This window comes from Cricetulus griseus, chromosome 7, assembly GCF_003668045.3.
Source record: "Cricetulus griseus strain 17A/GY chromosome 7, alternate assembly CriGri-PICRH-1.0, whole genome shotgun sequence".
Lineage (NCBI taxonomy): Eukaryota > Metazoa > Chordata > Mammalia > Rodentia > Cricetidae > Cricetulus > Cricetulus griseus.
This window is the reverse complement of record NC_048600.1, coordinates 3,145,674-3,172,548: the sequence shown is the minus strand read 5'-3', so window position 1 is coordinate 3,172,548 and position 26,875 is coordinate 3,145,674. Positions and strand designations below refer to the sequence as shown.

Genomic DNA, 26,875 nt, shown 5'->3' with positions numbered 1-26,875 from the left:
TGTCACCAAAGACAGATGTTGAGGACAGAAGCCTGTCCAGATCTATGACCTCACCAATATGCCTTGTCTTTGGATGTGTTCAGGCATTTCATCTTACAAAACCAGCCAACAGGGGAACAAGTAAGATGGCTGATATATATCACAAAGAAGAAATATTCCAACCTGGAAAGTCTTACCCCAAAGTCTACTCTGAGGATATTAGGAGGAGAGAAAACTCAACACCAGAATCCTATAAGTATATTATGGGAACAGACATCAATCTAATGTTAAGACCTCCTTGAGTGTCAGGGTGACACATGGCAACACAGCACTAGACTTCCCCCTGGGTTGTCAGGATGGGAATCAACCTAGCACCAGAACACAGGGATCTATCTGTTCAAGAAAAACTATTAAGGACCTTCTTATGACAAGGCCAGCTGTAAAATCCTGAAAGTAACCATTTGTGTGACATACTAACCCCCCTACCCTGCAAGTAGGTGGTTGTGGGATAGGAGCCAGGTCTGCTTTAGCAGGGTATTTATTTCTCCTCCTCATTTCCTGCAACAGGTAGCCTACCATCTGAAGCTGCTCTTTAATGACAGGAAAGTGGCATTTAATAAAAGATAAAGATATTATCAAATATAAAACTGGGTCAACAAGTGGGCATGAGGGTCCTATCCTAGACTGTAAGCTGCTGTCACAAAATACCTTATAATGGGAGGCCTATGAGCAACCTAAGTTTACTTCTCAGCACTGGCAGCTAGGTCACAGTAAACTTGTGGCTTGTTCAGACCCAATCCCATGTCAAGTCCTTTGAAGCAGAAAGGATGGAAGAGCTCTCAGGATTTTTGATAAGGCATTTATTCTGTTTTTGAGGACAGAGCCTCCCTACAAAGCTCATTTCTTATGCAATCATCTTTGAGTTAACAACTTCAATCTAAAAAACTGGGAGGAATGAAAACAACACTGGGGCCACAGCAGATGCCCACTGATTATAGTTGTTGCATTTCTGTTCCACTAGGGTTTTGTGTTTGAGTTTTGTTGTCATTTGCTCTGGCAAACACTTAAATAAAAATCAAAAGGTGGTGGCTGGTGAGATGGCTCAGGAAGTAAAGGCACTTGCCACCAAGATCAAGACCAACACAAGACAAGATGGTGGGGTTGATCAGGGGCTTTGGGGAAGTTTATAAACATCTCACCATTTATATGCTTCTTATTGTAGAATTACCAATAATACAGCAAAGTACACCAACTATCAGTGAACTTTCAAAAAGAAAAATCCAATTAACCTCCATTCTTGAGGTCCACCTAAACATTGTAAAGTCAGTTTAATACAACACAGTCAACAACAGGCAGAGGGAGACAGCATCTCTAGCAAATGCTGCTCCTGTCAGGGGGAGTCTGGTCAATTCCATGGGTAGTCTACAACAACAACAACAACAACAACAGTGGGCTAAGCTTATAACTACCCCCCATCCTGTTGGCTTTTGTACAATTTAATTCTGTAATTAGGTATGTGGCAGAGAAGAGTGTTTTCTTATTTTTAAAGGCTTCATCTATCTTTGAGATTGACTAGTTTATTTTTTGAACCAGGTTACACTGTGTTGCCCAGACTGGTCTAACTTCTGAGCTTCTTGTCTCAGTTTCATGAGTATTAGCAAGGGCCATTGGCATATATTACCATACCCAGCTAAATGTAATGATAGTCAATTCAGAGTACTAAGGAATAGTTCCAGTTTTTGAAGCATAATGTATTGTGCAGCATTCTTGCAATATGAATGGTAAGATTGTTAGGGTAACAACAGACAACAGGAAACTGACTTTCAACCTCAATGTATTTCTAAATAAAGAAAACTTACAACTTCAACTTTAAATCCAATTCTGAACATCAAACAAATAAGGCAGCAAATAATAAATTTGATCACTAAGGAATAACAACACTAACAAACCTTGTTCTAAAGCACAAATAAAACTCCAACAATTGTAGCCAATGACCTTGTGAACTTGAGATGGGACCTCCCAAAGTCCAAAAATGATGGGGAGGTGGCCATCGGGGCAAGGACATTCAGAGTGACGTTAGAGAAGTACCCTGAGCCATCTTCCAGGACTACTCACAGGGTCTGGGCTGAGGAAAAGGGGCTCCTGTCTGTAGGACATCTCTGAGCATAATATTCCCACAAGGGACAAATATCCCAACCTTTTCAGAATCTCACATCTCACATACTATTTTGAAAAGGCCACTTACAACCAAATGCATGTGGTCCAATGTACCAGGAGAAGACACTTTTATTTAAGATGCAAGAAAAACTAGAAGGTTGGTTTATAACTTATTTCAGAATAACATGGCAAGGTTTTCAGAATACTGGAAACCCCTCACCCAGAGATTAGACACTATGCTCCTACACTCCACTTTGTCCATAGGGGGCTGTTGCCAGAGCATTCCAAATGGTAAGTTAACTAACGGACATTTCCTGTTGGTTTCAGATGCCTCATAAATAGAATACGTATATGCACCACAATCATCTGAACTTTTACAGTGACATCAGACATGTTATTTACAGGCCTCATTCTAACTCTACACACAACTATTTTTGTTTCTGAGATAGGATCACACTCTAGCCCAAAGTGGGCCTGGAATTCACTACTATAGCTCAGGTTTGCCTCTAACTCAAACTCACTGCAATTCTTCTGTCTCAGCTCCCAAATGCTGGGGCTACAGGTGTGAGCTACCATGTCGAGAGCTACACATAACTTAAGAAATTTTCTTGGGTATGGGCAATATGATACTTAAAACTTGATAAACACCTGGCTGACAGCAATATGGCAAAGCCTGATCCACCTTCTGGTACACCCACTTTGTGAGATTTTTCTCTTCCAGGGTCTTGTGTCTTCATTCAGCAGAAGTAATGACATACCACTTTCAAGGGTACACTGTAAAGCCTGGTGCCTCCTTCCAGAGGCTGCCTTGCTCTACCATCGGCCCCTTCTCCACTGTCCTTTTGAGATGCCCCAGGAAAAGAACTGGGTCTCCGGCTGGCAATGCAGAAGGGAGCCTGGATTGGGAGACTTCCCGTGGAACCCCCAAAGGAAGCCTAGTACCCTGACTACAGGCCTATGAAACTTGGCGGCAAGACCTACAAGGTCAGGCCTGGGCTCTTCCCCTTCTACTGGAACCAATTTTTGGCTCAGGGCACTATATTCTGGGGTAATCTGTTGTATAGCAACATATAAATAACATAACCCTTCAACACTGCTCTATGGGAAGATGGAGCGCATCATGGAACCTAGACAAATTCTCATTCTTTACTAAAAGTTCACACAGCAAATACAGCAAAGGGCACAACCAAAGAACAAACCAGAAGCTCTGAGTACAAGGGTCTCAAGGGGAGGAGACTTGGCGAACACAACTTTCCACTTTGGGCCATTCAGGAGCACAATTCAGTTGACATCAGTGCTAAGGAACCTAGATTTGTTTTTAACCAGGAACCAAGAAGTAAAGTGGTTCAAAATTAAACATGGAATTGACCAATTCAAGTATCTCTTGGAAATCTAAACAGCCCAGAGTTTAGACTCACCCTTTTAAATGCAGCCTGACCAAACAGAGCTTCCACAAGGGAACACACCCATTGTGTGGGAGCTAGGCCACTCCAGAATCCCCCAGGCTTTTCATCTTGAAATACATCAGGTTTCCAGTGAACATCTCAGTACTCGCTCTAGTCAGCAGCACATTTCACTTTTACAAACATTGCGTTCTCCATGACAGACAGACCGGGAAGATTTCAGAGAAACAAAAACCTGTTCCCAAGGTCCTCTAATGCTTTCCTTTTCAGGGGTGAAACAGAAGAGTGGGTGCTAGGTGCTCATCCATGCAACAGCCCCTTAGTCCTCTCTGCCCATTAACCTCACCTTCCTACCTACTCCTCCAGCGAGTGCCTCCTCCCCACTGGATACACCTCTAGCCTCTGTACACACCCTCATGGCCGATGGAAAGAGAAAGTGGAGTGTAGGTGCAGTCACTGACCTGTGGCCAAGACTAGGGAAAGGCACAGTCCTATAGGAGCTGGGGAGAGCAGGGGAGGCAGCTTGGAGGCTAGGGCATGGAGCCACAAGTACAGGGCATGCCCTTGATACCCGAGTCCTTGGAGCCAGGATGAGCTCCAACTTTGCCTTGTAACTATCCTAAGACCAAGACCCTCACCCACTCCATAACATCAGGGTGCTCGGGGACTTGTGGGAAGTGCAGGGTTTGAATCCTTGTGCTCGAATAACCATGTAAGCACTTCACAGAAAAGGTCCAGTGTGGGCTGGGTAGATCTGGGCTACCCCTGGATCCCCAGTGCCTAGTGATCTTTTCAGATTTTGGGGTCCATATGTCTGGAGTCCCAAGCCCCCCTGCCTTGAAGTTCCAACTATTATCCATGTACTCCCTGGGGACCTCCCTCGTCTCGTCGTTCAGCCCCAAGGTTTACACCCTAAAGCGACCCACCTTTGGTTCTGCTTGTCCTGAAGCCTGTCTATATTCTGAACCCTCTTCACAGTTGACCCTCGGGGCTCCAAACTGCTCTAAGGACCACCATGGCGGTCCAGATTCCTCTGGGCCAGCCTTGGTTTCTCAGCTCTCTACAGCTGATTTGTCCCTGGGTCCTGACCTTCCTATGGCCTTGTCCCAGAGTCCTGGCCCTCCGTGGGGTGGTCTCGGGGTCTTAACCCTCCTCTGTAATCTATCTTGAGTTGGACCATCTCAGATATTCTGGCATTTTCTAGGTCCTGTCGGGTCCTGAGATCAAGTCTTCCTCAATGACCTTTCCTAGAATCTGGTCGGGTCTCTAGTACTGACCCTCCCCCCAGTGACCAATCCAAGGGTCGGGTCTCCACTTGTCCTCAGGAGGAATCTGCCCAGTCCCAGTATTTCTGGCCTGGTCTGGGGTCCTGTCTGATCTGAGGTCCTGATCTCCCTGGACCCAGCATGGTCCAGACTCCTGTTCTTCCGGGGTCCTGTTCTCTGGAATCCTGCCTGGTGCTTGGTCCAACCCGTCTGGGATCCCAGTCTTCCTAGGTTCTGTTCTCTCGGGTCCAGTCCGCTTGGAATCCAGCCTGGCTCCGTGTTCCGTCTGCTCTAGGATTCTACCCACCCCTAGTCCAGCCTGGTCCAGGGTCCAGCCTGGTGCAGGCTCTTGTCTTCCCACGGGTCTGCCTGGTCCCGGTTACTGTCCTCCCGGGGTCCAGGTAGTTCCGGGATACAGAACCCACAACAGCCCAGGGTTCTGCCCTCCCAGGGTCCAGACCTCCCAAGTCCTGGCCTTCTGGCAGGCTTTCAGGGTCCCGCCTCCCGGGCCTGCCGAGGGCGCTGGGCTCGCAGCCTTCTGCCGACCATGGGCCGAGGCCGCGGCCTGAGGAGCGGGCGCGCGGGCCAGGCCGGGCGGGGCGGGCTCACTGACCTGCGTCTCGGGCGGCGGGCGAGCGGGCGCACGCGGGGGCTCGCCGGGAGGGGAGGGGGCGCCGCTCCCTCTGGGTCCCCCCCAAGAGGAGGAGAAAAAAGCCGTGCGGAGTTTAAAACAAAGAGGCGGAAATGCCCGAACCCTGCCGAGTGCGGAGTCGGGGGCGCCGCGGCTGGAGCATGCGCAGTGTGCGGCTTGGCTCCCACCTCGTGAACAGGAGGAGGCGGGGCCTCTGGAGGGCGGAGCCTACAGGGGTGGGGTTCAGGCGGGGCCAGAGGGCGCAGGCGCGTGCTGGAGGCGCTGGACTCAGGAAGCTGGCACGGCGAGACAGGCAGGGTGGAGCTCAGGGGCGTGGCCTCAGGGTGAGAGGTGGGTCAGAAGGCGTGGTCAGAGGCAACAATCTGGACCTCAGGACGCTTGTGACAGCGGCCGTCTGAGTCGGGAACTAACCCGCAGCACCGGACGAGGGTTTCCTCCCGCGGAAGCCTTCCTCTTACATTCCTGTCCTGTCTAGGAATCAGCCAGGACACAGACAGAAACCTTTCTGCTCGACTTTCGAACCGTGGAAACCTGCAGCTCATCTGTGCGTAGTGGGCAGTGGTCACTGTAACTGGGACTGGGCAGAAACGGAGAAAAGGAAATCTGTTCAGTTTTTTGTTTTTGTTTTTTTCAAGACAGGGTTTCTCTGTGTAACAGCCCTGGGTGTCCTGGAACTCACTTTGTAAACCAGGCTGGCCTCGAACTCAAAGATGCTGGGATTAAAACATTCCGCTGGAAGGCTATTCTTAGGGAACAAGGTAGTTTGTGACAGCGGTGTGTAGACAGGCAGTGGGCCAAGGAAGGAGTTAGAAGGGGGCCTGCAGGAATTGGCGGGCGGGGCCGGGGCGGGTGTCGGGCATTGAAAGGAACCCAGTAAGGGCATGTGTGCATTGAGGTCGAAAGTCCTGCTGGCGTCGTATGGCCCTTTGGAGGTTATGTTCCATGAGAACAAGGGAGCTATGCTCTACAGAAATCTGACTGAACTTTGCGATCACAGAGAGGCTATTGATGAGGGAGAGAGTTGAGAGAGTCCTAGAGTAATGGAGGATATGGGGTTGGCATTAGAAACAGCAAAGAGTTACTATTGAGCAGCAAAGAGCAGCCCTGGGATTAGGGCACAGATCCCAGGAAGTCATCTAACTTGACAGACCCCAAAACCACCTATCTGCAGGTGGGCTTTTCATGCCTTTGGTAAGACCATATTCAGATGCTACTCTAGGTCCCAGGGTCCAGACCTTGTTTCTGTGTCTAGCCATCAAGGGTGTCTCGGGAACTCTGGTCTTTTCCTGAAGGTTGTTGCTCACTTTAGGCCACCACCTTCCAGCACTGAAGTCTTCCTCTAGCTATCAGCTGACCCATCAGAATCCAGCCAAATGTTCCTTCCCCCATCCTCACCCTGTATCCCTAGGTTAGTGAATAGCTTCCAACTAGTCTCCTTGTATCTGTCCTTCCTCCTTGATCCATTTTCAGCCCAAAATAGTGGCTTTTATAAAGCATTAGTTGGGACATGTTCCCTGCTCAAAATACTCCAAGGCTTTACCCAAAGCAGAAACCAGTGGGTTAGGGTACCCTGGCATCTTGAAAAAGTCCTGAAATCATGTGACTGTTTGATTTAGTAATATACTAAGTAAGTACACAGGTACATGTATGTGTTCTGGTTCAGCCAAGCAAATGAAGGAACCTAAAATTATGGTACTCAGTTTGGATGCTAGGGAAGGGAATACTTCCCTCCTTACTTCTATCTCCAGCTAGCCTCTCTGGAGTATGCGGTCCATCCTCTGTGATGAGTTTTCTCTTTGATAGTCTTCTTATCACCTACCCATGCTTCTTTTTTAAAATGTTCTAAAAGATTATATATATATATTATATATATACACATGTATATATATATATATATAATATATAATATGGGTGTTTTCCTGCATGCGTGTCTGTGTACCACATGTGTGCAGTTCCCTGTGGTGATATTTTGTTTGTGATCTAACAAATAAAAGCTTGCCTGAAGATCAGAGTTCGGAGCTAAGCCACTACTTAGCTATAGAGTACAGGCAGTGGTGGCACACACCTTTAATCCCATTACTTGGGAGACAGAGGCAGATGGATCTCTGTGAGTTCAAGGCTAACCTGGGCTACACAAAATTGATCCAGTCTAAAAAAGAAACAGAGCATGGCAGGGCATTGGTGGCTCACGCCTTTAATCCCATCACTCAGGAAGCAGAGGCAGGTGGATCTCTGTGAGTTCAGAGGCCAGCCTGGTCTACAAAACGAGTTCCAGGACAAACCTCCAAAGCAATACAGAGAAATCCTGTCTCAAAAAAACCAAAAAAGAAACAAAAGAAAAAAGAAAGGAAGAAACAGAGATCACACAAGGGGATCCCAGCACTAGGGAGGTGGAGACAGGAGTGATATGGCTGGGCAGAAAGAGGAATATAAGGCAGGAGGAGACAGGAGCTCATGGCATTCAGTCTGAGGATTTGTAGGGAAAGGATCACCCCTTTGGTCTGAGGATTCAGTAGAGGTAAGAGGTCTCTATTGTGGCTGGCTCCTTTACTTCTTTCAGCATTTACCCAGCCAATATCTGACTCTGGGTTTTTATTATTAAGACCTATTAGAACTTGTGCTACAGTTCCCTTGGAGACCAAAATAGAGTATTGGATCCCTAAAACTGGAGTTATGGACAATTGTTAGCGGCCATGTGGAATCAAATGCAGACCCTCTGGAAGAGCAGCTAGTGCTCTTAACTGCTGAGCCATCATTCCAACCCCATGACTCCATGTATCTCTAACCCTGTCAGTCTTTGCCTTGCTTTTCAACAAATGCTTGACCCAGGGCTCCAGAACATTTTGGAACTAAATCCAAGGTCTGTTACCAGTGACCCCTGCAGTATTTGACTTTGCTATGTTCTCCTGGAGAGATGTCTTCCTGCTGGCTGCCCTGAGAGGATCCCATGAGCACCTGAGAAGAGTGCGCTAGGCAGAAAAAATGCCCAGAGATAAGTAAAACTCCTCCCAGGTTCTGTCTTGCGGCTGGTTCCTACTCCCTTGTGACATTGTCCTTGTGCTCATTCACAAATTCGGTGGCTCTCTTTGATGCCTCTGGGCACATTAGGCACTTGCACTGCATCACCGACAGTGGCTGAAAGCATGGAAAATGTAGGCCCAGCTCTAGCCCTGTGTGCAAAATAGGCATGAGTATACAAAGGCTGTGTGACCCTCCCACCCAAACAACTAGGACACTGAACAGAATAAGTCAAATATCAATTTACAGACATGTTAGACAATCAGATTGTAGCCCAGAGAGAGCAGGAATAGCTGGGTAAGCCTTGCGGGAAGCCAGTAGACCTCCCCAGAGAAGAGCTCTGATCTGTACAGTGCTTCAAAGCTCTCAGCTTAGCATTGCTAGTCCTTCAGGGAAGTTGCTAGCTCTGGGGAAAAATAGGGGAAAGGAGAGAAGACAGGGGTCTGGGAGATCCACCAGGCATGCATCACTGTGTTCCTACTAGTCAGGTAGCCCTGGTAGTCTAGGGGCATCCAGAAGGCTTTCAGCAGTGAGGTAATCTAAAAAAGATGGCCCTGTCCAACTTGATAAAGCCAGAGGCCTGGAGGGGACAGAGTGCTTGGTAACTTGGCCTTGTCTGTGATGTTGCTATGATAAAACACTATGACCTAACGAACGGCACAGAAGTTTTTACAGTGCTGCACACGGTGAAAACTCACAGGGAAAGGGTGTGGCATCCACAGCTAGGTAGCACCAGTGGCCAGAGACACAGAAGAGAATTTGACCCTAAGGAAGAAATCAGTCTCTCAAAGTACACCTAGAAACAGCACTAGAGAGCTGAGTAGTGTACATAAACAGTTTCTGACCTGTGCTCCTGGTGCTCAGGTGGGAGGAAGACCAGAAAATGGACAGAAAAACAGACACTGTGATGCCATATAACAACAGTGTCGATTGCAAAAAGAAGAGCTACAGACTATCATCAAGAAGAGCAGAAGCAGTTAATTGAAACAGATCTGGCATGTTCAAAACTTGGATGCATAAAATCCAATAATACAGCATCACAGGACTCTTGAAGAATTTTTAAAATAATGGGTGACAACTGGATATTTGTTTTCCCTTTTACATGGACTGCACCTAAAGATAACCACAGACTTGTAGGCAATGCCTCCTCCTTATAATAATCCAGCTAATAATCAAAAATAAAATTATGGAAATAGCTAGGTTGCAGCTCAGTTACTGAACACTGTCTGTGGTGTGTAAGACCCTGGATTTGATGCTCAGCACTTGGGGGGAAATTGTGCAATTAAAATAGCTGTGTTATATAACAACTTATTGACAGTAGTATTGCCAAGGATAGGTGCTGTGTGCCTCTGATGGCACCACCAGGTAAAGACTTGCCAGAAATCCCACTTGAATATAGAACACAGACAGTCTGAACTTCTCTTCGGTTGTTATTGCTGTGATAAGACACTATGACCAAAGCAACTTGGAAAGGAAAGGGTTTATTCCAGCTTGCAGCTTGCAGTTCATCATCTAGGGAAGTCAAGGCAGGAACTCAGTGCAAAAACCTGGAGGCAAGAACTGATGGCAGAGACTCTGGAGGAATGCTACTTACTGACTTTGCTCAGCCTGCTTTCTTATGTACCCCAGGACCACCTGCCGTGGGGTGGTAACACCCACAGTAGACTGGACCTTCCCACGTCAATTGCTAATTAAGAAAATGCCCCACTGGCTTGCTCACAGGCCATTCTGGTGGGGGCATTTTCTCAATTTTTCATTTTCTTCCTCTTCCCAAATGACTCGAGCTGTGTTGAGCTGATATAAACCTAGCCAGAACAGACCCTATCTGCTGTTGAACCATCCTTGCATACTCTCATTGGTTAATAAAGAGTTAACTGGCCTATAGCTGGGCAGGGAGAGACTGGGAAGGAGAGTCAGATTAGGAGGAGGCTGGGAAGAAGAAGGGTGGAAGTCTGAGGAGATGCTGAGTGAACATGGTGGGAAGTATGTACATGAGGTAAACAAGCCTGGGGGCAACACATAGATTAATAGAAATGGATTAATTTAAGTTAAAAGAGCTAGCTAACTAGTTCCAAGACAGCCTCCAAAGCCACAGAGAAACCCTGTCTCGAACCCCCCCCCCCAGAAAAAAAGAGCTAGCTAAAACACAAGCTTAAGCTATCAGCTGGGCATTTATCATTAATACGTCTCTGTGTGGTTATTTGGGGAGAAGCTGGGGGGACAGAAAAGCCCACCTACACCCATCTTAAGAAGTTTTTCCAGATTTGCCACTGATAATTTTGTTCTAGACCTGGCAAGTAGGAATGGAGCCATGGCCACATCCGGTTGGTTACAGATATGGGAAAAGCAGCTAAGGTCCCTGCCTATGGGAGAAGCTCCAGTAGCTGCTGCTGAATCAAGGAAACCAAGCCAGAGGGAGCACATACTGAAGCAGTCAGATGCATTCAGACCCTGTTTTTGCATCTGGTGATGTCAGAGATTTAAGGTCCATCTTGATACAGTAATGATGTTGCAGTTGTTTTTTAGGTGGCCTCATCTTTTATAGATAAATACTACAATCCCATGGGAGACAATAGGATGGTCTCTGAGACTTCCACAGGGCAATGTGTATAGAATCTGTATGTAGGAATGACACAAGTCTGAAGATGTAAAAATAAATAGGGAGGTGCTGGAGAGATGGTGTAGTTATTAAGAATACTGGCTGGCTGGGCATTGGTGGCACACACCTTTAATCCCATCACTTGGGAGGCAGAGGCAGGCAGATCTCTGTGAGTTCAAGGCCAGCCTGGTCTACAGATCGAGTTTGAGGACAGCTAGGACTGTTACACAGAGAAACCCTGTCTTGGGGGGAAAAAAGGAGCACTGGCTATTCTTCCAGAAGGTTTGAGTTCCAGCACCTACATGACTGCTCACAATCACCTGCAACTGTAGTTCCATGGGGATCCTATACTCTCTTCTGGACTCCTCAAACACTAGGCACACAAATGATACATAGACAAACACGCAGGCAAAATACCCATACACATAAAATAATTTTTTCATAAAATAATTTTAATAGAGATAATTCACAGATATAGGTAGGTATGTAAGTAGGTAGATAGATAGGCAGGCAGACAGACAAATAAGAAAGATAAATTATAAATAGATTCAATATTGTCAGGGCATCAGTTCTTCTCAACCTATCTGTAGCTTCAATGGAATCCCAATCAAAACCACTGAAGATACTTGTTCTAAAAGACATTGGAGAGGAAAAAGACAATGAAAGAGGTAAACTAAACTAAAAGGCTTCACTTCTAGGAATGAAGGGACCATACTCTCACTCAGCCCCTGCTTTAGAAGCCATGACAAGCTACAGGAAAGACACATAGGCCTCAGACACAAGGAAACTCCAGATCCTCTGGCCTCCCAGAGCCTAGGGCCAAAACTGAACACAAAGAAACTCCAGACACCCCCCACCTCCCTATACCCCCTACCTCTGCTAGCCTCCTAGGTACTTGGTTCCTGGGAACTTTTTGGCCACAAAAGAAACTCCAGGGGAGACCAAAACCTCCCCTATAGTCTCCCAGATACAGTTCTGAAAATTATTGGTATCTATGAACAACAGGACACCTGCAAGTAACAAGACAAAGCCATAGAAACCACAGAATGTTCCCTCTCGGCACTGACCAATGAGAATACCTGGTACACAGGTATTTCATGCGAAAATATGACTTTGAGAAATTTTCCTGATTGTTCCCAAATGTCAACCAATCAGAAACCAACCTGTACCTACTGATGTAATCCTGTAACTTTTGTCTTTAAAACTTACCAATAGACAGGGAACTTCACCCCCTCTGGAGGCTGCTGTGTCAGCTTGCTTGATGGGGTCCCTCCCGAGGTAGGATAGACAATTTAATAAACCTTGTGCATTTGTATCGGTGGTCTGTCTCCCTGGTCTCTTTGGGGATCTTTGTTACTCAGGCACAACAACAATAGCCATCATAATACCAAGTAAAATAAATAGAAAAGAAAAACCACAAAGAGTCTATACTGAAACTTGCTCTGTAGACCAGGCTGGCCTCAAATTCAGAAATCCACTTGCCTCTGCCTTTTGAGTTCTAGGATTAAAAAGATGGTTTCTTAAAGGATATACACAAAGGCAAATAAACTCAACATTTTTAGCCACTAGGAAATAAGTCTCAACTACAGGATACCACCCAATACCCTCTAGCATGGTTATAACTAAAAACACAGGCAGAGGCAAGTTTTGGCAAGGATATAGAGAAATTGGAGTCTTCGTACACTGTTAGTGGGAATTTAAAAATGGCATAATTTCTTTGAAAGACCACCTGGAGCTTCTCAAAGATGAGACATAAGATAAACATGAGACTCCACAGTCCCTCTCTTAGATACAAAACCTCTCAGTATTCAGAGTAGCAACATTTTCAATGTTCCTAAAGTGGTAACATCCCATGTATCAATGAGTAAGTGAATGAATACCATGTGGCATATCCATAGAGCATATCAAAAATGAAGGAAATACTGGTACCTGTCACAATATGGATAAACCCGAAAGCACTATGTTGAATGAAAACAGCCAGTCCCACAAGTGTGACAGAAGGCCACATGTGACATGATTCTATTAAAATTTAATGTTCAGAACAGGTAAATCCATAGAAACAGAGACAGATAAGTGGTTGTCAAGAGTAACTGTGTAACTGACTGAGCACTAATGTTCTTTGCAGTGAAAATATAAAACTATTTGGGTGGTAACTGCATTAAAATCTAAAACTTATGCACTTCACTTTAAAATTTATTATTATTATTATTATTATTATTATTATTATTATTATTATTATTATTTATTATACTTCTTTTTCCAAGACAGGGTTTCTCTGTTTAACAGTCATAGCTGTCCTGGAACTCACTTTGTAGAACAGGTTGGCATTGAACTCACAGAGATCCGCTTGCCCCTGCCTCCCAAGCGATGGGTCTAAACGTAAGCTATCACTGCCTGGCTACTTTGTAATTTTTTGAGGTAGGATTTTACGTAGCCCAGGCTGGCCTCCAACTCTCTATGTGGTTGAGGATGACCTTTTGAACTACTGATTCACCACCACATTTCAGGTGCTGGCACCATGCTCAGACCAACATGTTTACTTTAATTTTATCATTTTTTTATTCAGGTGGGATTTTGTTTGTTTTTTGTTTTTTGTTGTTGTTGTTGTTGTTTTGTTTGTTTGTTTGTTTTTCGAGACAGGGTTTCTCTGTGGCTTTGGAGGCTGTTGTGGAACTAGCTCTTGTAGACCAGGCTGGTCTCCAACTCACAGAGATCTGCCTTCCTCTGCCTCCTGAGTGCTGGGACTAAAGGCATGCGCCACCACCATCCAGCTTTTATTCATGTGGTGAAACACACACACACACACACACACACACACACACACACACACACACACACACACACGAACATTAAGCAACTCTCTCACATGTACACTAAGAAGATATCCATCCTCAAATGGCACACATTTGAAAAATGAGATATCTGCTCCCACATACAAAAGAAAAGTGCCTTTTTTTTACCATAAATGAACTATTAGATATGCAACTTAGAACACACACACAATACACACAGATACACACACACACACACACACACACACACACACACACACACACACACCTTACACACAACTTATTGTATAAGCCATGACCATGCTCACATGGTGAATTCAATACATAGTTCAAATTAGATCCTATTGGGAAGTCACTCTCCACAAACACCTCATGCTTCTGTACAGTATCTGTCCTCACAACAACATAGTTTTAGGCAGGTTAGGAATGTTTAGTAGACTTTGGGATAGTGCAGTTGAGGCACTGCCTAGGATAAGGGGAGATTGCTCTTGAAATGTACCCCAATGTGTATGCAAGGACTATCAGACCAGCTGAGGAGTCAATAAAAAGTCAGCTGCTTCTGCCTTGGGTATCAAATGTTTTGTCTGTACCTAGGAATCTTGTGTTCCCTGTTATTTACATGTGTGAAACTCTATGACAGGCTAGCTGGGCTTATGAACAATTAAAGTCGAGCCCCTCCAAGTTTCTGATTTTACATATGCTCATCCTACACTACATACAGGCATGCTTTTTAAATAATTAAAAACTTTAAGTGTTTTTATATTTATTTTATTTTGTGTTTCTTAGGGTTTCTGTTCCTATGAAGAGACACCATAACCATAGGACTCTCATAAAGGAAAACATTTAATTATGGCTGACTTACAGTTCAGAAGTTTAGCTCATTGTCATCTGGTGAGAAACATGGCAGCGTGCAGTCAGACACTACACTGAGAGTTCTACATCTTAATCTACAGGCAACAGGAAGTGAACAGAGTACCACATGAGGCACAACTTGATATGAGAGACTTCAAAGTCTGCCCCCGCAGCAACACACTTCCTCCAACAAGACCACAACTACTTCAACAATGCCATACCTTTTGATGCCACCCCTGTGGGGGCCATTTTCTTTCAAACCACCACAATGTGTATGGGTTTTTTGCCTGTGTGTGTGTGTGTGTGTGTGTGTGTGTGTGTGTGTGTGTGTGTGTGTGTACCATATGTATGCCTGGTGTCAATTGAAGTCAGAAGTATCAGCACTGTATCCCTTGAAGCTGAAATTATGAATGGTTGTTAGCCACCATGCAAGTGCTGGAAACCAAACCAGAATCCTGTGCAAGAACAGCATATGCTCTTATCTGCTGAGCCATCTCTCCAGCCCCTCTTTACATCTGCATAGAAGCCCCTGGTCACACACAAACAAAAAAAGGCACATAACCATTTCTACATACACAAAGGACAGCCGAATCTCACAGTTCACACTAGAACCTTAATATTATGCTAGGACATAATACATTGACACAAACTGAATATCAGTTTCAGTCCAGAAAAATGCACAGAACAAACATCAGATACTTTTATACAAAAAGATATGGGAGCTGGCGGTGTGCATGGTAGAGTGACTGGCCTGGCTGTACAAGGGTCTGTGTTCAAGCCTCAGCACACACACACACACACACACACACACACACACACACACACACACACACACACACACACACACACAAACACACACACACACACACACTGCCACACTTTTCTATTACTTACTATTTCACACCACATTTAAGCAGAAAATTCTTATCTAATACTATATATACACAAGTGAGAATACCCAAGATTTCACTTCTTTAAGAGATTAATAGTTTTGGAGTCATGTAGTCCTGGGATGGGGGATACAGGCTGGGCTATAGACACTATAGCTTCCACTTTGGCACTTATAAGAATTCTGGGACTGGATGGGGAAGGGAAGAAGTGGACACCTGGGGGTCTTGTCTGTAGGAACAAACTAGAGCCCAGATAACAGTGATCAGAGACCTCCCTCGAAAAGGAAACAAAAGGTTCACAGTTGAGCAATGGATCCCTTTTGTGGCCATGAGGATGAAATCAAAGTCAATCAGCTTGAGGCATCTGAGAGTCTGGATCCTGATGTGCTAACATGGTCTCTGATGGGTGTGGGTATCTTACATGATTTTCCTGCAGCTGGATCCTGGTTAGATTAGTGAGGCACAGGTGAGTCATTGGGCAGACATGGGAGGGAAGAAAGGTTGTTGGAACCAGCTGAGAGGTTCTACACAGCTGTATGTGGGTGCCTGACAGCCCACAGCTGAAGGGCTTGTTTTTCCTCCACCTTTGTTTTCTCAAGACACAGCCAGTCATTACCCAGATAACTGGGATAGACAGGCGGGGCTCTTGCCCTCACCATCCCCAGAGTTCTCTGGGAGGAGCAAACAAACACCAAATAAATAACCAGGCAGGGCTCCTCTGGCCTTGTCTCGTCTCAGAGAGTATTATTTCTGGTAGTATCCCAGAAAAGGGGCCTTGCTTCATGCCGTTATTATAACAACTGCATGATGTTTGAAGAGATACTGTTTGGGGAAGACAAACAGACCTGAGAAGCCATTCTCAGTGTTGGTTTGAGATGCTGGGAGAAGTCTGAATTTGGCTTAAAAAAGAGGGAAGGACACTGAATATTCACCATTCATATGAAGGGTACCATCAGCATAACAAAGGTGACACTGTTGCAGCTGCAGGATTCACCCTCTCCCACCCTAGTCGCTGAGCCCTAGCCATTACTTACAACTCTCCAGTTCTAAAGTTTTGTCTTTATAAAAATGTTATGTAAATATTGTGTTAGTTTATTTTTGGTTACTGTGATGAAATGCCTGAGTATAAGAAAAGAGATAGGCCTTGGTCCTACCTCAACGAGGTGATGGGACAGACTTAGTTGACATCCTAGAAGAAGCTTTACTCTCTCTGAGGAGAGGATGGGAGTTGGGATGAGGAAAGGATGGGAGGCAGAGGGAATTGGGATTGGAATGTAAAAAATAAAAAAAGAAAGAAAAGAGGTGTGTTTGGTATACAGTTCTGGAGGTTCACATAGTCATTCACCTCAACTCTGGTGAGCATCTCAATGGTGAATGGTGTCATAAAGGAGGGGGCATTGCTTAGAGGGAGTGATTACATTGGCAGACAGGAAGCCATAGTGAGGGGAGGGGCTATGTAAGCTTTTTCCTCTCTTCCCTTCCCCATCCTTTTTCTTCCAGTGTTGGAGGCTGAATTCAGGACCTTGCCCAGTATAAACAGCCATCTCACCACTGAGCTAAGTCCCTGGCACCTAAGTTTCTCTTTTTAAATAATAATGTCAAGAACTAACTTAGGGTCCCGTGAAAATTGAAGAATTATGTGTTTTCCAAAAGCAGCACCCCAAATGACCTCAAGGTTCCCACTAGGCCCCATCTTTTAAAGCCTCTTCCATCTCAACATCACCATTTTGAGAGAAACCCTTACAGCACAGGGACACTTGAGAACATACCCAGTCCACACCAAACTATTGCAAATGGAATCACACCATATATACCCTTTAGGGCTGGCTTTTATCTCCACACTCTGCATAATTAAACAGGTTGCTGAATGTATTTGCTCTTCATTTCTGAATAATTTTCTTAGTGTGGTTTACTTGACCATTCACTGACTGAAAGACACCTGAGTGTTTATACTTTTTGGATGATGACAAATAAATCTGCTACAGGTTTTTATCTCTCATGGATAAATACTCATGGCTGGGTTATGTGATAACTTTTTTTGTTTGTTTGTTTTTCGAGACAGGGTTTCTCTGTGTAGCTTTGGAGCCTATCCTGGCACTCGGTCTGGAGACCAGGCTGTCCTCGAACTCACAGAGATCGGCCTGCCTCTGCCTCCCGAGTGCTGGGATTAAAGGCGTGTACCTCCAACGCCCAGCCATTCTTAGTTTTATGAGCAACTGCCAACTTGTTTTCTATAGCCTTGACAACATTTAGAGTTGTCAGTATTTTTATTTAGCACTCTAAAAAGAAGTATGGTATTAGCTCATTGTGGTCTTAATTAGCATTTTACTGATGGCTAATAAAGTTAGCCATTAATCCTTATTTGCCATCTGTTTATTCTCTTCAGTCTTTTGCCCATATTCTAATTGGGTTTGAAAAACACTACATAGTAGTCCTTTGTTAGATATGTGGTTTGCAAATATTTTCTTCCCATCTGTGTGTAGAAAAGCTTCTTGATTTGATAGATGCTGCATTAACCCTATAGGTCAGTTCAGAGAAAACTAATATCAGCTAGCATGCTGAGTTTTTCAGTACACGGGTAAGGTATGCTTGTCCATTTCTGTAGGTCTTTGTTGTTTTTATTCATTAGTGTTGTGCAACTTTTAGCACATAGGTGCTATACCTGTTTTGTTAAGTTTATAGCTGAGTATTATCTTTGATGAGATCATGAATGTATTGTTTTTCACTTTGGTTTCCATGTTGTACACACTGGTAGAGTATTTAGGAAGACAGCTGTTGATTGTGTACTGATCTTACGCTTGATAACCTAGTTGAACTCACCTACTCAGTGCAAGAGCCCTAAGTTAGTAGATGGAGGCAGGTCAGAAGGTTTACTTAAACAGAGATGTGGCAATACAGGAAGTATCCATGGTGATGGCCCCATTTGGAGATAGGCTACCTAAATCAGAAGCTGGTGACAGATAGGTCCTAAGCTAGGACCCTGAACAGTGAAGCCTGAACTACCCTCTCAGTCTCCCAGATAGAAGGTCAGAGTCCCAAGGCCAAGGCAGCTCCAGGTCATAGGGGGAGGGAGTGAGAGGCCAGGTCTTTATGGAAGTGACTATGAACTGCAGACTGAGGGTAATCAGGGCGAAGAACACATAGCAAGCTTGTTCAGGCCTGTGTGGTTGACAGGTGGTACCATCCAATACTGAAGATAAACAGCAGGAATACTGGAAATTGGAGGCTAGCCTAGGCTATACAAGTGAGACTCCGGCTCAAAAACCAAATTCCTAAACCCCAGAAATGAACAAAAAGGAATAGTAATATTGAGGGCAAGACCACAGGGATGTGTTTGAAGCAAAAAGAGCCTTCTCACTGAGAGAAATGCACCTCTCTCCCCTGCCTGACCAGTTCCCCCTCTCCCTCCACAACATGGCCTGTTCCTGCCCCAACAGCTCTTCCATCCTTCCCACTAGTCTGAACAGGAACTTTGGCCCACTGGGATTAGCCAGGTCAAACACAGTGGCAAGCTTGGGATCACTCCTGTCAGCTGCTTTAGCCCTGAATCAGGTGACTCCTAACTTCTTTGCCAGGCCTCTGCTGGCAAAGAAGATGACAGACAGCAACTGCCCATAGGGTACAAAAGCAAATTAAAGAGCCTACAGTGGGGTTCGAGGCTGCCCACCTGCAGGCGGGGCTGGTGTAGCCAGGCTAAGCCTTTCCTCGCCCTCCACCCCGCCTCTTCCTCCTCTAGGAGGAGTCTGGTGACTTTTGTAAAATTGATCCCACTCTCCTCCTCCTTGTTGGCGTCGGGCCTTTCTTGGCTGCTGCTTGGGACCCCAAGAATTTGGGGGACCTTTCAACAATGCAGACTTTGCTGAAGTAGAGACCCCTTTCTGGCACCTACCACCGCGGATGACGTTCCCGGTGCAGCCACACAGGCTGTGGTAACATTAGCTCTTACGGGAACTTTTATCCCTCCGGTTTCCACCTTGGCCTCTATCGAAGGGTAACCCTGGCTTCTCCCACCCAACTTGTCCTTCGGGGCGGGGACTAACCACATCATTCTGCCGGCCCTGTTCCTGGGACTCCCACCCACGCGCTGCGCTGCGCTTTGCCGTGAAGTGCAAGCTGGCGGCCTGCAGACAGTAGGATGGTCTGGACCATGGGGGACAGACCGGAAGCCTGGGACAGGCCGGGAACATCTGGAACCGCTGTAGACGAGGTGCCTGGTCTCCGCGTCTATGCGCGCCGCTGGGTCTTCCTGCTGGTGGTCAGCCTCCTGAGCTGCTCCAATGCGATGGTACTCGGGCGGGCGCTGGGACGGGCGGGGCGGGGTCCTAACAGCAGCCCCAGCCCTAGTTTGTTTTTACTCCTTGAGGGAAACCGACCTTTCTTCTAGCTCAAGAGGTTGTAGAAAGGGTAAGTGCCTGTCCCGCCTGGGAGGGACCAGCCAGGGGGACAAGTCTGTTTCAAGGGTCCCAGCCGTGCAACTTGCTGCTTTCTCATACTCTGCCTAGCCCTCAAATGCTAATGTCAGGGGCCTACAGACCCTCCTCCTTTATCCCGTCAGGCACAGGTGGACTGTAGGCGATCCTTTCTCCCTAGGCACAAGTCCACAGGTACTTGAGCCTAGGTGGAGAGAGAATGTGGAGCTGTTACCATCTACCACTCAGAGACAGCCAACCCTGCACCTCTCTGGCGCTGGGTCTCCCTACTGCGTGTGAAGGAACTTCAGGTTACATGTGGCTACTTAGCTGAATGCATAGCCTGTGGGCCATGCAGCTCTGAGTTGTAAGACATACAGCTCAGAGAGTGCCAAGCGAGTGGGACCGTGAGCAAGTACAGCCCTCTGAGTAGATGCTGTCCAGGGCACTCCACGTGAACCAGCAGTAGGTTGGTTCTCATTGCCTTTCCTTTTTCCCTGCTGTGCTGGTTGTGAAGAAGCAGCTTTGAGTAAAGGTAGGGATACAGGCGATACCTGCTGTGGTCCTGGAGTTTACTGACTGTAGCCATATCAGAAACTTCTCTTCTGGTAGCTGCCTTTGCTAGCTGGGACTTGCCTCTATGGCTTGGCTCACAGGTCCCCTTTCTAGCATTAGGAAACATAACCGATTTGGGATGGATGTCTGAGGACAGATATATGCAGGAATCTACTTGAATCTCACCTTCTGTAGATGTGGAAAGTGCCTTGGACACTTTTGTGGTGTCCTACTGTCCGTATGGAGCAAACAGAGTATTACCCTGATACTAAAAAATTGTCATGATCCAGGTTGGGTCCTCATTGTGACCCATGGGCTTAGTGTTCATTCATGCTTCCTGGAGTCCCTGCTCATTTGTAGTTGGTGACTGGGCTCCAGGGTTCTGAGAGAGCAGCCTGAGGAGCAGGCATAGCAGAGCTTGCTATGAGACCAAGGGATGGCTCTGCGATTTGCATGGGAAGGAGATCAGAGGGTGAGCCAGGGCAAGGCTGAGAGCTGGCTGACAGTATTCTTGTACAGTAAGTGAGATGGGTGGAATTTTTTCTTTCCACATCTGTTGCCTTACACATGATAGAGATATCTCTGCCCTCTTGTATGTGGGCCACAGCTCTGGGAGGAGCAAGGACATACCTGTGAGACTTGCGAGATGGACTCTGTTTTTCTTGCTCAGCACAGCAGGTTCTGAAAACTTACCTGGTCCCTGTCTGCTCTATGAGGCCAGGCAGTAGACAACTAGAATTGCATGAAGTGCTTTCTACGCCTGGGAGATCTGTTCCTTGTATTACCCTCTGAGAAAAAAAAAAGGAAATGCAGCTGTTGCACAACCTTAGTGTTTCCTGAGGTTTGGTGGTTGGGAAGCCTGACACACTCTGTTCAGCTGTGGAGGGTGTGGCTTGGACCTCAGTCATCCTGAGTAGGGTTCATCAGGAACTTTGATTTGGGACACACCCTTGTTGGGGCCACATATCTATTCTCCCTACTGGTCTAAGTTCTCCACTCAACCCCCCTTACTTCCTCCAGAAAAACTTTGCACTCTTCCGTTAGTTGGGTTTCAGAGTCCCTATGTTTTGTGACATCTAAGACAGACAGGAGGATGTTGTGCAGAGAGAGATGCCATTGATCCCAGCCCATCCCTAAAGAAGTCCTGGGCTCTGAACTCTTCTGTCTTGGTTTTCTCATCCCTCCTTGGTCCTTATGCACGTTCTGAGCCCCCAAGGTATCATTTAGCCATATGTGGATGTCTGGCGTGGAGTCTCCACCACACACCAGGTTCATAGTCTCCCCACAATGTGTTCCTTGTCCATCTTGTCTCAGCACATTGCTCAGCCATGAAATATTTAACCATGGCAACCATCTGCCCTCACTCCCGTATCTCCCCCTCCTGCCCTGTGTGCTCCAATGTTACATCCTTAAGTGCTATGACCCACTCAGTGTCCAGAATATCCCACCCACTGAGATTCTGGCTCCTCTGTCTCAACTGTCTACCTTCCTCTTTCCACCACTTTCAACACAGTGCCTCCCAGGCAGAGGCACCATCCCTCACGGAGTGCCTTTAACCTCCTCAGAGAATCAGACCAATCCTGGTGAGATATCTCACCAGGTGAGTTCATGGTCCACTGCTGGGCAGGCTGTGGGCCATGCCTGGCTGCTTTCCTGGATTGTAACAGGGTGAGGGTGGTTCTCTAGCAGGGCGACCCAAAGTTTCTATTAGGCTCCTGTTCCTACCCAGAGTTAGCCAGATGGGGATCATAGGCTCCAGCAAGAGCAAGGCTAGCTGGGTGGTGCCTGTGACCCAAAGCTGACTTGTGTGTATCCATAGCTATGGCTCAGCTTTGCTCCTGTAGCAGACACCATCGCACAGCGCTTCTTCCTGTCCATGGAACAGGTCAACTGGCTATCACTAGTCTACCTGGTGGTAGCCATCCCATTTGGCATGGCAGCCATCTGGGTTCTGGACTCTGTTGGGCTCCGTGGAGCGGTAAGTCAGCTCTTGTCCCATGCCTGTATGGGGAGGGTGGGACCCTTTGACTTAAGGTGCAGAATCCTGGTCTCTTCTCCAGATTAGAATCCACCAGCCCCACTGGCTGGGCTCTCAGGTGAAGCGGCTGGGGATGGCAAGTAGATATTGGGGTATCCCTATGAGTTATGGATAGACATCTAGAGATGTAGGTGTAGACCAGCATGTAGTCTTTTGACTGTCCATTCCTGCAGACTGTCCTGGGTGCGTGGTTGAATTTTGCTGGGAGTTTGCTACGTGCTGTGCCCTGCTTGGATGTCAGGATCCCCAATCCCTTTGCCTTCTTCATGAGTGGGCAGAGCCTCTGTGCCCTGGCCCAGACCCTGGTCATCTCTTCTCCAGCCAAGCTGGCTGCCTTATGGTTTCCAGAGCACCAGCGAGCTACAGCTAACATGATTGGCACCATGTGTGAGTCCTGGGGTGGGATCCCTGTAACCTGGGCTCAGCTCACAGACCCTGCTGGATGTGTGTCCTCTGCTCCCCAACTTGGGCCAAGGCCAAGGCCAAGGTTCCTGAGCTATGAAGGATTCTCCCCCAAGGGGTGGGGTGAGGCCTGCCACAGCTGAGCTTACATAGCTGTTTTTCTATCCAGCAAATCCTCTGGGCATCCTTATGGCAAATGTGCTGTCTCCTGCCCTGGTCAAGAAGGCAGAGGACATCCCCATGATGGTGAGGGGCTCATGATGATCTTGCATGTGTGGCATGTGTGCTATGTGAACTTGAGCATGTATATGTATGGACATTGTACTGGTGTGTGATCTATGCACATACACACGCATCTGGTATATACACATTCTTGTTGGTATGGCATACCTGGGTGTGTTAGCATGATCTGCTGGAGTCTTGGAAAGTTGGGCTGGTGTTATCAAGGAGGGATTCATCCTTGAGTGTTATTTTGAAAGCTCAGTTCTACATGAAGCCATGAAGAACAGATGAGGGTGGAGAGATACAGCCCTCCCAAAGGAGCTGGACTTGCTGATTCTGGAGATTAAAGGCAGGTGGCAGCTAGTAAGGTGGACAGAGCAGGCTGAGACACGTGGGGGCACACGTGTCAGTGTGACTTCTTTGTGACACTCAGAATCTCTCCCCAGCTTGGTATCTACATTGCCCCTGCTGCCCTTGCCTGTCTCTTGGCCACTACCTGCCTTTGGGAGAGTGTACCTCCTAGCCCGCCATCTGCAGGGGCTGCCAGCTCTACTTCAGAGAGTTTCCTCCACGGACTCAAACTGGTGGGTTGTATGGATTCTGGGGACAGGGAAGCTGTGGTCAGAAGCCTGCTTGGGCTTCTGCATTAAAGGCTGTTTTTCCCTCTAGCTCATACAGAATAAGGCCTATGTTATCCTGGCCATATGCTTCGGTGGTGGCATTGGTGTCTTCTCCAGCTTCTCAGCCCTCCTGGAACAGATCCTTTGTGCCAGTGGCTACTCCAATGTAAGTAGTAGCCCTGCCTTTGGAGTGGGCTCTGCCTCTGCCAGGGTTTCCTACTGCTCCTGAGCTCTCAGTTCAGTCCTGATAGGGATGAGATGGACAGCCTCTCATGGGGGTGGCAGTCATGGCTGCTTATACATCCCTGTGTCATGATACACCGGCCTCCTGTTTCAGTCTGCCTCCTGACACAGTGGTGGGTGTAGGTCTCTTGTGGAACATAGGCATGTACCCAGGGTTTGGGGTTGTCTGTGGTGATTCTCCTTTCCCTTTAGTGGGGTTCACATTGCAGAAAATCCATCCTAGAAGGCAGCTTGACAGGGTTGTCTAGACTGGTCCTCTGGAACCGCCCTGGTGATGACATATGATCTAAGGAGCCCTGTTGGCTCCCTGCCTTCTGATGGTTCTAAGCTTGCCCTCCCCACTTCCAGGAGTTCTCAGGCCTCTGTGGGGCTCTCTTCATCGTGTTTGGGATTTTGGGGGCACTGCTTCTAGGCCTGTATGTGGATCGGACCAAGCACTTCACTGAGGCCACCAAGATAGGTCTCTGTCTGACTTCCCTGACCTTCGTGGCCTTCGCTCTGGTAATACTCATCAAGAACAGAAACTACCTACCCAGGATGGAGGGATACTATGGCAGGTGGGTGGGGGAGGCACAGAAGGTACCATGGTGGCTTTCTCAGAGCTGGTGCTTCAGTGCCAAACCTGGCTTCTGCCCAAGGGTAACCCTGGGTAGGACTGGCTTTACTCCGTGTTACCCAGTCTAGGAACTCATAGGGGAGGGCCATGAGTCACTGCCATCCCTGTTCCATTCTTCTCTTCCCCTTTGTTGGTGCCAGGTGTCCCAGCTGCAGGGACAGACCTTGGCATTGGCTGCCATCTGCTCCCTCCTTGGGCTCTTTGGCTTCTCAGTGGCACCTGTGGTTATGGAGCTGGCAGTTGAATGCTCGTTTCCTGTGGGTGAAGGAGCCTCTGCTGGCTTGATCTTTGTCCTGGGGTGAGTATCTTTCCTCACTGGCCACTTCTCCCATGGTGTGGACTCTTTCCCTTCCGGATCCTGGACCATGGCTCCCGAGCCATGAAGCTAGGAACCTGCTTGCTGTGGCCAGGGATAAGCATGTACTAAGTACTTGCTGTGTGCAAGCCTGTGCCGCTGCAGGGTCCGTGTAGACAGAGACAGCGTACTGCCTCAGGAGTGACAGGTGTCGCAGAGGTGGGCAGAGATGTTTTTCCCTTCCCAAAATAGTGTTCAATGTGGTGGGCAGAGAGTTTTGCTGCCCAGGCTGAGGGCCCTTTGTATCTAGGCAGGCCGAAGGTGTGCTCATCATGCTGCTACTGACGGCACTGACTGTGCGGCAAACAGGTCCATCCTTTTCTACCTGCCAGCAGGGTGAGGAAACTCTAGACTGGACAGGTGAGTGTCTGTGCCCAGGCATTGGCTCCAGAAAGCTAAGACGAGACCAGGAAGATAGGGTGTTAGGAGGCCTGGCCCAGTTGAGGATCTTGGTGCTTGGTGCTCTTTACTCTTCCTGGGCAGGCACCAGTTGGTGTAAAGCAGTATGATCAGATGCCTGGGCCCTGACAAAAATCCAGCATCAGTATCCCCACCCCTGGGTGACATGTTTCAATACCAGGCAAATAGAGACTGAGATCTTAGATAGAAAGGGGACAGAGATCTTGAAGTGAAAAATAGAGAGAGACAGAGATGGAAACAGAGAAATATAGATATTTACATAGAAATAGAGACAGGGACAGAGAGAGACAGGGACACAGAATCTACCTGAACAGATGGAGGGTAGATCAGAGATAGACAGGGATAGAGACAGAGATACAAAAGATACAAAGAGACAGGGCGATTGACAGAGATGGAGATTTGGAGATAAGAGTGGGTAGAGTCAGTAATAGTGCATACATGTCCCCATAACTTGGGATTCCCAGTTGTTGGACCTGGGGACATCCTGAGGGCTGAGACCACGACTATTTCCAGACCTCTCTGTGGTCACCATCACTGGGGTCAACTGGGTCAGGTCTACCAAGACTTGGCTATGGTGGGAGTTGGGGACTCTGACTGCCTGGGCAGTTGAGGGACAGGCCTCTACTTCTGTCCCTAGAGTCCCTGCTGCTGCTGGCTGGCCTGTGTACCCTCTTCACCTGTGTCTTGGTACTCTTCTTCAACACTCCATATCGGCGCCTGGAAGCTGAGTCTGGAGGACCCCCCGCACCCAGGATGTGTGCCAAGGAGCCAAGGAAAATAAGCCCTACCCAAGTGCCTCCCCTTGAGACGCCTGGCTTGACACCTCTAGCTGGGGCCTTGCAGGAGGCTCCTGGCCCTACTTCTCTTCACAAAGGACACTCAGAATGGACAGAGACATCTAACAAAGCAGAAGCTTGCTAGGGTCTGCTTACTACGCCAGCCATGCTAAGAGCTCTGACAGGGACACAAAGTCCTTAGCATACCTAGGGCATGATGGGATGGCCTTTTGAAAATACTGGTTAGGGTGGACCCTGGCCAAACCAGACTTGTGGTGGCTGCTGTAGGGAGGGCCTGTTCAGGGGAGTGAGTGGGATATTCCTGGCAGGAGACTGAGGGAGTTCTGAGGGCCATGGCATGGCCAGTCTGAGGTAGACAGGTGTAGGAAGATTTTTGTCTCAACTGTATGACCAGACACTTAGCCTGATTCTCGGATGGCACAGAGGGTGGTAAGCTGGTCTGAGCAGAGTAGGGAGCAGAAGGATCTCTGATAGATGCACCCCCTCCAATGAACATTCATGGGCAAGTTTCTGTGTCCAACTTGATTGAGCTGGTTGCCTGAAGAATAAGGAAGATCCTGCTGCCTCCTCTGCCTCCTCTGCCTCCTCTGT

At 47.4% G+C, this 26,875-nt stretch overlaps 2 protein-coding genes across 2 annotated transcripts in view; one reads left to right on the top strand and one right to left on the bottom strand.

The window, feature by feature from the left end:
- Pcgf3 (polycomb group ring finger 3) overlaps positions 1-5,604 on the bottom strand; it is a 37,264-nt gene extending 31,660 nt beyond the window's left edge. The window contains exon 1 of the mRNA XM_027425992.2: positions 5,418-5,604. The gene's annotated coding sequence lies outside the window, so the exon portion shown is untranslated. The remainder of the gene's footprint in view (positions 1-5,417) is intronic.
- A 213-nt stretch (positions 5,605-5,817) lies between these two features.
- On the top strand, positions 5,818-26,859 carry Slc49a3 (solute carrier family 49 member 3). The gene is made up of 10 exons (XM_027425975.2): positions 5,818-6,000; positions 22,391-22,549; positions 22,783-22,996; positions 23,181-23,257; positions 23,680-23,817; positions 23,903-24,019; positions 24,445-24,597; positions 24,853-25,010; positions 25,318-25,427; positions 26,125-26,859. Exons 2-10 carry the CDS (start codon positions 22,448-22,450, stop codon positions 26,406-26,408), a joined length of 1,353 nt encoding a protein of 450 aa, XP_027281776.1. The 5' UTR covers positions 5,818-6,000; positions 22,391-22,447; the 3' UTR covers positions 26,409-26,859.
- The last annotated feature ends 16 nt before the right edge of the window (positions 26,860-26,875 follow it).